A 9,432-nucleotide genomic window follows, 5' to 3' on the forward strand; every position below is an offset into this window, starting at 1 on the left:
CGTGGACGTTTCTCGTACTTAAAGCTGATGAGACCGGGCCCTGGGAGCGGGGCCTTGAGCTGAAGAGCAGAGAGAAGGAAGTGCAGCGGGGCAGAGCGGGCTCCCGGGAGCCAGAGGGGCAGCCTCGCGGCCGAGCCCGCCAGGCCCAGAGCAGGAAGGAGGCCCCGGCAGGGGGGAGAAGACGAGCAGAGAAGCGGGACTGCGGGAGCGGCAGGTGGCTGCTGCGTGTGTGGGTAGCTCGTGTGTGTGCACGTAGCTGCTGTGTTGCTTGTAGCTGGTGTGTGTGTAGCTGGTGTGTGTGCATGAGCTAGTGCAGGTGGACGCATGTGAATGTGCGTGGCTATCGCGTGTGAGCACGTAGCCGGTGTGCACCTACGCACGCGTGTGGCACGTGTGCCACGTATGCATAAGCATGTGGTTACCTTGTGCGTAAGTGGGCAGCCAGTGGGTATCAGCAAGCGCCCAGTATTTACAAGTGTGTTGGTGACGTGTATATGCGCATAGGTAGCGTGCGGTCCCGCGGCCGGTACCTCATGTAGCTCGTGCGTGTGATCTTGTAGTTCGAATGTACTCATGTGTCCGGTGTGCATAAGCGTGTAGTTAGCACACGTACGTCATGTGTAGGCATGTGGCTGCCGCATGTGTGTGGCACGTGGCTGGTGTGTGCGTGCCCAGAGGGGTACGTGTGTGCATGTCACAGATGGTTGTGGGCACACGGCTGGACGTGTGTAAGCAGGTGGCTGCTATGCAGGAGCTGAGGGGCAGAGGAGGGAAGAGGCCAGCGAGGTTGTGGCTGAGAGTGTGCAAGGAGCAGCCTGCAGGGGACAGAGGGAGGGGCCGTGGGGACCCTCCTGTGTCGGGAGGGACCCGCTCTGGCCCAGAGAAGCAGTGGCCCGGGGCACAACTGATTAGGGGGAAGGAGGGCCGGGAAGTCAGCCTCAGGGCCTGGGTTGTGGGGCCACAAAAGCCCCGTACGTTGCATGTGGTGCTGCGGAGCAGAGCGGCCCTGTAGGAAGTTGGGAGGAGCGTGTGGCACGTGGCCAAGGAGTCAGGAAAGGGGTGTAGTCGGGGAGATCATCACCCGGTGGGCAGCGAGGGACGGGGACGGGGCAGAGAGTGACCGGTCAGAATCAGGCCCCACCCTGAGGAGGTGAGAGGAGGCTGCAGAGTCAGAGGGAGCCCTGCAGTGCACGGATATCCACGGGGCTGGGATGGGGTGGGGGTGGGGGCGCAGGCGGGGGGGGGGCCAGGTGGGAGATGGCCAGGGAGGGGGGCAGGGGGGGGGCAGGCAGGGGGGGCCCAGGGGAGGAAGGGCCAGGCACGGGGGGCAGGAGGGGGGGCCAGGCAGTGGGGGCAGGTAGGAGAAGGGTGGCCAGGTGGTGGGGGGCTAGGTGGGGGGGCCAGGGGAGGGGGGCCAGGTGGGAGGGCCAGGTGGGGGGGCTAGGCAGGGAGGGCCCAGGGGAGGAGGGGCAGGTGGCCTGAGGACCAAGCACGTGGCCTGAGAGCGGGTGCGTGCCTGTGTGCACACGTGTGTATGCACCTGCAGGGTGCAGCTGTGTGCGTGGGGGTATGTGGGCGTGTGAGAGCTTGTGCACGTGCGTGTGGGTGTGCGCATGTGAGGTGTGACTGTGCAGATGAGAGCGTGTGGGTTTAGCGTGGGGCGTGTGTGCCCGTGTGAGGGAGGAGCTTTGCGGCAGAGATTGAGTCTGGACTTCGGCTTGGCGGAGCCCGTAGCCAATGGCAGAGCGGCGCCAGGCGCCCCGGTCAGGTTGCCTCGTAATCGACCGCACGTGTTCGGCAGCGTCTGCATCCTGTAAGCGCGTGAGCGAGCGTGGAGAAAACCTCTTAGAACGGTCGGGGCCCCTGCCCCGCGGGCGGTGGAGCGAGAGGTCAGTCTCACACGTGCATGCATCACGAGTTCTGTTCCGACCGGGTAGCCTGTGTGAACCCGTGTGTGTTTAAAAGTGGCGAGACTGTTGGTGTCAGCGGGAGGTCCTGCGCTGGTGTTGGTGTCGATCGGTTGTGCTTGTTGGGCAGCTGGTGGCTGGCAGGTTGGTGGCTGGTGGCTGGAACATGGTGAAGGTGCCGTGGCTTAGGCAGAAGGTGCTAGAGGAATAGTCACCGTGGATGCAGGAGAAGCAGGGTGGTTTGGGGTCAGGTCTAGAGAGCCTGGATGAGGGGAGGACCGTGGAGTTGGGGACGGGGGAGAGGGGGACCTGGCAGCAGGAAACAGGCCGACGTCGGGGCTGGGTGAGGCTGAGAGCTGTTCCTCTGCTTTTTGACACACAAACTGCTGCAGGTGTGCGGCTCACGTGAAGGCGCACACTCTCCACCTTGTGGCCGTGTGTGCACGCGTGTGCATGTGGCGAGGAGACAGCACAGGCGTGACTCTGACAAGTGTCTCCTTGGAGAACGCAGGTGCTTCTGTGCTGTGAGGAGACCCGGTTGCATAAGGTCCGGGTTGGCAGCCAAGTGGCCCACAGCCGCACTGGGCCTGTGAGCACACGGGAGCTGCGCTGGGGCTGCGGCGGCCTTTCTCTTGCACACGCGTGCTGGTAGGGCAGGTGCTGGCGCCGGGCTCTGCCGTCATGGAGGGCATGATACCAGGCCCATCCCGGGGGCGGTGCTGGGAGCCCTGACCCGCTGTCACCTCACGCTTGCTCCCCGAGGTCGCGGCGGGTCGAGGCGGGTCTGGACCTCCAGAGGCCAGCACCCCCAGGGCCGCCATCCGCCCGGCCCTGCCCCCTCGTCCACACTGCTCTCCTTCCGTTCTCACACCTTCTTCGTGGTGGTTTCAGCCTCCAGCCCACGGCTCCCGTGTTTGTGCAGCCGCATGGCTCTGCGAGTGCCGGTCCCGGCCACGTGGGCCCTGGCGGGGCCTAGCGGGTATGCAGCGAGCTCCCTGAGCGCGGCCTCCCGGTCACAGCGCTGCCCCCGCTGCCGGGTCCCCCTGCCCGGTCTTCACGCCAGTCTCTCTCCGAGGCCGACGCGCCTGTCGCTGACCCCATCCCCCCGAATCCCTCACCTCCGTGCTCCAGCGCATGGGGGTGTTTTACGCTGGACCCGCGTCTCCTGCTCCCCTTGGAGGTCGTCGCCCCCGCAGCCGAGCGGCCTGGGGGGAAGGTGGGTGTACAAGTGGGATTTAGCTCCGCTCAGGGCCGGGTGGTGTCTGTCATGCCTCCCACGGCGGCCACTGGACTTGACCCTCGGGAGGGCAGGACGTGGAACTGGTCTGATTTCTATGGCACTTTGTGATTCAAGAGCAGGACGGCCGAGCAGCCGCGCCTCCCCTTCCGTCGTAGCAGCCGTCTCAGCCTCGGGCCGGGTCCCCAGAGACGGGCCCTTGTGCGTCCCACTTCACGCCGTCTGGCAGGCGACGGGGAGCTGCTGGTCAGGAGCACGCGGACCCCGTGGAGCAGACTCCGGGTTAGAAGGCGCAGGGTTCCCCGCAAAGACGTTGGACGGACCTGCTGCCTGTGGGTCGCGAGCAGTGGCAGCTGCTTCCCCTGTGACATGGGCTTTCCTGCTTTGTCCGGAAGGTCCAAGGGAGAATATTTTGGCGGAAAAGTTGTAAGAGGTCGTGGTAAGCGAGCCCCTCCGTGTCCCCACCGCGTGGGTGCCTTGCCTCCCAGGAGGGACCTCGCCGCATAGAAAAGCCAAATGAGGTTTTTTAAAAAAAATCAGTGTAACTTTAGAAAGGATGTGCGTGGACCACATCAAGAGGAAGTTGAGCGGATTGGAGCAGAGTCGGGACCAGATGTGAATTAGGAGCAAAGCCGAGGGAAGGGCCTGGCGTCATCCTGGCTCGGGCCGGCCTGGGCCCACCAGCTGCAGCCCTGCCGGGTGCCGACCATGCTCTGAGGCTCGGGGCCGCGTCCGTCGCCCGTCGGGGTGTCCAGCATGAGCACGGAGGCGAACCTCCCGGCAGCTCCCATCCCACTCGGTAGTCGGGGTGGGAGTTGGTTTCATCTGCTTCAGAAACTGCCTGCACACGTGTCCCTGTAGCTTTACACATATTTGACCCTGAACAGAGTCGCATGCAGCGCCTGCCCGGCTCCAAACCCAGTCCCCCGAGCAGGCTTCTGGGGAACAGAAACCCCGTTAGCTTTCAACCAGCACGTGAGTCTACACTGACAGACAAAACTGAATCTTTTTGTTGTAGGTTTAGTTTGGGGTTTTGGAGGGTTTCTGGGTGTTTTTGTTTGTTTGTTTGTTTTTTGCCATCGCAAGGGAAGTCGTAAGAGCGGCCGTGTCGCTCTCCCTGTGGCCTCGGTGTTGGCCCGTCTGCCTGTGTTTTCAGCAAGGTGAGCTGCAGGTGGGCCGCAGACACGCAGAGTAGCCGTCAGGCCTGCGGGGAGGAGAGCACACTGACCCTCGGGGCCGCGGGCAGGCTGGACCGTTCTCGCGTGTTCCTGGCCTGAGAGCCCGCAGGGAAGGCTGGGAGCCCCTGAGCATCCTGGAGGCGGGGATCCCGCCCGGGAACCCCCCGCGGGGCAGCACCGTGGGGCCTTGGCCGTCAGACCAAAGCGCAGGAGCAGCCAGAGCTGGGAAGGCCTTTCCGGCTGCGCTGTGTCCTGTGAGCGTTGCCCGGGGCCGCAGGAAGCCACCTGCTGGGGCGCGGGGTCCAGGGGTGCAGGGGCCGCTCTCCCAGAGGGCGTGGCCACCACCGGGGTGCCCAGGATGGAAGTGGCGCCCGGCCCTCCTCTCTCCCTGCCGCGGTCGTGGGCACAGCGCGTGGTTGAGGCCCAGGGGCCTGGCGTGCGCCCCATCTGCAGGTGGTGGCATTTCCAGGCCGGGCACCCAGTGTCTGCCCCCGTGCGGCACCGCTGCCGAGACCAGAGCCCGCTCCCCTCCCCTCTCTCCCCAGGGCACCAGCGCCTGTCCGTGACCAGTCTGCTCGTCTGCCACGGCTTGCTGATGGTGGGCACCAGCGTGGGCATCGTGGTGGCCTTGCCTGTGCCCCGGCTGCAGGGCATCCCCAAAGTGACTGGTGAGTGGTCGTGGCTGCGCGCCTGTGCCTCCCGGCCCCGTCCCGCCCTCCGGCCTCCGGAAGCCCCGCAGTCTCCGTCGCGCTTTCGTGTCCCGGGAGCTGCTTAAACGGCGTCAGTTATTTGGGCTTTTTTCCCTTTTTGCATACTCTGTAGCCTGTGTCTGTTCATTTGCATCCTCAGTTCTTTCTTTTATTTTTCTGCTTCTTGGGGCCCGGGGAAAATTTTACCCCAGGAACGTGTTTTCATGTCACCTGAGTTGCCACGTATTACCCTCTGTCATTTACATACGGTCTTGCTCAATGGCGTGGATGCTTTTTATGCTTTACACCGCAAAGAAGGAAGCTCAGCATCCTAACAAGCTGTGGTGCCCTTTTTCTGCACTGTTGGTAGGAGTTCAAATGGGCGCAGTCTCTTCAGGACACAACTTGGCATTTTGGATCCTAAGCCTGAAAACGCTCTTGTGTCTGGATTCAGGATTTTTCGGTTGAGAAATCTGCCCGGCAAAGCAGCCAAGTCCATGAACAAAGCAAGATGCAAATAGAGATACTTGACACGGCATTCGGTTTTCCGTAGCACAAAATAGGACACGACTTCAAAATCAGGGGTGAAGAGATGTGTAAGAAAAGGCTGTAGTGGGTTTTAGAACATAATGAGCCGGTGCAGGTGATGTTTGAGTGATCACAGAGGAGTGTCAAGTCCATAAGGAAAACTAGGATCTCAAATTTTATTTTTTTTTAAGATTTTATTTATTTATTCATGAGAGATCCACAGAGAGAGGCAAGAGACACAGGCAGAGGGAGAAGCAGGCTCCCTGCGGGGAGCCGGATGTGGGACTTGATCCCAGGACCCCGGGGTCACGCCCTGGGCCGAAGGCAGGTGCTCAACCGCCGAGCCACCCGGGCTGCCCAGGATCTTAAATTTTATATTGATTACATGGTATCAGCCACGTGGGAAAAAAAAATCTCAGAGAAAAAAATTTATGGGAAACTCACCAGGATGTTCATGAGGTTCTGTTTCTGCAGTTTCTTCCTAATGACAACTCTAGGACGTTTCATGGGACTCCTGTCGTGAACAGGTCTGTGCTTCACAGAAATGACCCACCTGTAGGGCTAAGGATCCCAGTTTTGTTCATTCATCTCCTGTTTTCTGTTTTTCTTATGATCTATATTTCGCACACACACAACATTGTGTAGAATGGATGTGCGCAGGCTCCGTGGTGGTGAAGGGGTCACGCCCACCTGCGATTGGTGCGGGACTGGGGTGTCGCCCCGACCCAAGGTGCCCCTTCCCCCCACGACCGTGCTTAACTCTCCTCCGCGGCTCACGCGTGCCCTCGTCATCATGTGTCTTACCTGCATGTTTACGAGCTGTTTGCAGCTCTTCATGTTGCATGAGATGTCTCTGCTCGAACCGGCCTGATGGCGTCTGAGGTGCACGTCAGGCGTGGAGCCGGGTGTATAGGTACGCACATGCTCTCCTTCCCTAGGTGGCAGGGAGAGGTGTCCCTGGGTTGTCAGGTCGGTGACACCTCCTGCACTGGTGTCTGAGCCTTCCCACCCCTGGGGTTCCCACTGGCACCTGCTGTTTGCAGCCCTGCCCAGGGGAACTGCGGCTCGCCCTGTGCCCCGGCTAAAGAATCCTGTAATTTGATCTGCTTTGGCCAAGGTGGGATGAAGGGGAGGGCTCAGGCCCGTGTCAGCCCTAAAGCATCTGGTTAGAAGGGCACATGCTTCCCATGTCCCTGTTGCCTCACCTGTGAAGCAGTTGAAAGCCTGGACACTGTGCTCCCCCGACAACATGGGGCCAGGGCACTCAGGGAGGGGGAGTAATGGATGTTTCAGAAGAGACCTCTGGGTGGTTTCTGACGTGCTCTTCAGGTTAGGTAAGGATTTTAAGATTAAATTCACATCGCTCTTAAATCCCCCCTAGATAGCTGGAGGGATGGATAGATGGATAGGTGGATAGATGGATGGGTGGATGGGTGGATGGGTGGATGGATGGGTGGGTGGGTGGGTGGGTGGATGGATGGATGGGTGGGTGGATGGATGGATGGGTGGGTGGATGGATGAGTGGATAGATGGATAGATGGGTGGATGGATGGATGGGTGGGTGGGTGAGATGGGTGGGTGGATGGATGGATGGATGGGTGGGTGGATGGATAGATGGATGGATGGATGGATGGATGGATGGATGGATGGATGGTAGGTAGATGATAGTCAATGATAGATGACAGATGATAAATGATAAAAGGTAGATGGATGGATGGATGGATGAGTCATTGATCAATCCTCAGGTGAATTAAAACCATGGAGGGAGCTCATTTTAAGCCATGGAACCCTCTGGTACTGGGACATGGCAGGAAGCTACTGGCCCTTTAGACCTCTTGTACCTAAAACCAACCCATTTCCAGCACTTAATTTTTCGGTCAAGACTAGGTCCCTGTCGGCAGGGAGTGGGCAGGGAGGCCCCTTATGGGGCGCAGGGCGGCGGTGCTCTGTGGGGCCCCTGTGGGCGTCAGGATCTTAGACCCTCTCTGTGGATGCTTCCGTGGATCCACTGCAAGTCCATGAGAGTGTGCAGCCGGGCGGCTCTCCCCACTTGACGCTGTGCCTGGTATCGGAGTTCCACAAGGGTTGGGGTGGCTTGGACGAGAGAGGGGTGCCTGTTGATTTCTCTGTGATTCCGTCTGTTGCATGCGGCCGTTGCCGACTGATCCCCACTCAGGAAGAGGCATGGTCTCCTACCATGCGCACAATGGGCCCGTCAAGTTCCTGGTCATGGCCACCGCCGCCCTCAAGACGGACAAGGACAAGCCCACGGACAGCCCGCCAGCCTGCATGGACCCCCAGGAGGAAGAGCAGAAGGACGTGCCCCCCGGCGAGGGCCTGAGTCAGGGCAGCCCGGACGCCGTCTGGCTGGGCGCCTCGCTGGGTGCCGGGACGCACAGGAGCGAGGTCTCGTCGTCGTCCGGGTCCCTGACGCCGTCGCAGGGCTCGGGCTCCCTGGAGCCCAGGTCGGAGGAGAGCGTCGTCTATGATCTCCTGCGGCTGCCCAGCGTCCTGCCGGGCAGAGGGCGGCGGGCCAGGAGGGCGAAGGCCAGCTCGGTGCTGGTGGTGTGCGGGGGCCAGGGCCACCGCAGGGTGAGCCGGAGGGCCCGGCAGCAGCGGCCCGAGGAGCTGGCCGCCTCTGTCATGGTGTGGCAGGTGCCGCTGCTGACCGCGTGAGCCCAGGCAAAGCCGTCGGGCCACCTGGCGTCCTGGTACCTGTGGGCTCGCGGAGAGTCCGGCGCACTTGGTAGCACGGAGATGCCTTGACCATTCTTAGGACGTCTCCCTCGGCTCAGAGCCGCCGCCTTTACTTCTCCCGCGTGTCTTCAGATTCCCAAGTAGAGCTCGTGGCGGCGAAGGGGGCCGGTCCGCACACGGCGGGCTCCACTTTCTGTGGTGAGCTGGGATGTCCGACGTGCGGGGTGTGCTGTGTGTATATTTTAACAAAGTAGTGTTTTTATATATTTTTTTCTATTAAAAATTAACAGTTAATGTTTTAGGGAACCAAACGATCTGTAACGTTTCACAAATAACATTTGCTTCGAACCAAAATGCTCACCCCTTCACCTGCGTGTAGACTCCAGCGTCCACACCAAAATCCTTCCTCCTCACGTCAAGTGGTATGGGTGCCTGTGCTGGAAAGCCCACGTCTCCCAGGTGCGCCGGGCGGCCCCTCCGTGGTGCTCGCTGGGGCTGCGGGCGGCTGGCCGTGGGACTCAGGCTGCACAGCTGTCTGCGCGCTGGGTGTCCCGCAGGTGCCCCGGGGCCCACGGGCGTCTTGGGGTGTGCGGGTGAGCGTGAGTCCCCGACGCTCCACGTGGGTTTATGTATCGCGTTGTACTTACCGAGTGGTTTACAAACGTTAATGCGGGCGTCACCGGAAGTAAACTCCTCAGCACTTTACAGATAAGAATGCTAACTTTATGACTTGGCCAAATATTCTCCAAGGTGCACATGTACCCCCACGTGAAAGTAATATCTCCTGAAGCTTTCTTAAATTGTTAGCTGCTACCTTAAGTCATAAATAAAGTTTTTATTTAAAAATACAGTACCCGGATTGCCTTTTTTTTTTTTCTTTTTGCCCACAAAACACGAAGGAGGGCCTTAGGTTCTGGTGAGTTCGGGGCTGGTCCGCTGCCCCCCACCCCCACCTGCTGGCTTGGGAGTTGTGAATCCCAGAGACCGTCCGAGTGCGTGGAAAAGCACACGTGATTGGAGGTAGGTGCGGAGAAACTGAGACTCACGTACTTGGCAGTTTTTGAGTGACGTCCTGAGTTGAATGAATTTAACGTCAGATATGAAGAGAAGTGCCTGTTGTAGACCAAACCTCCTGATTTTTGTGCCGAGTAAACAGTGGCGTTTCTTGGACTTTTCGTGGGCCAAATAAAACAGAA

General features: G+C 60.2%; 1 protein-coding gene across 1 annotated transcript in view; it reads left to right on the forward strand.

Moving 5' to 3' along the window:
• ARHGEF10 (Rho guanine nucleotide exchange factor 10) overlaps positions 1-9,086 on the forward strand; it is a 78,934-nt gene extending 69,848 nt beyond the window's left edge. Inside the window, 2 exon segments of the mRNA XM_055335438.1 lie at positions 4,868-4,990; positions 7,716-9,086. Coding sequence (XP_055191413.1) covers positions 4,868-4,990; positions 7,716-8,215 — 623 coding nt within the window. The 3' untranslated portion in view covers positions 8,216-9,086.
• The last annotated feature ends 346 nt before the right edge of the window (positions 9,087-9,432 follow it).

The sequence above is a fragment of the Nyctereutes procyonoides genome, unplaced genomic scaffold (assembly GCF_905146905.1).
Source record: "Nyctereutes procyonoides isolate TBG_1078 unplaced genomic scaffold, NYPRO_anot_genome, whole genome shotgun sequence".
Lineage (NCBI taxonomy): Eukaryota > Metazoa > Chordata > Mammalia > Carnivora > Canidae > Nyctereutes > Nyctereutes procyonoides.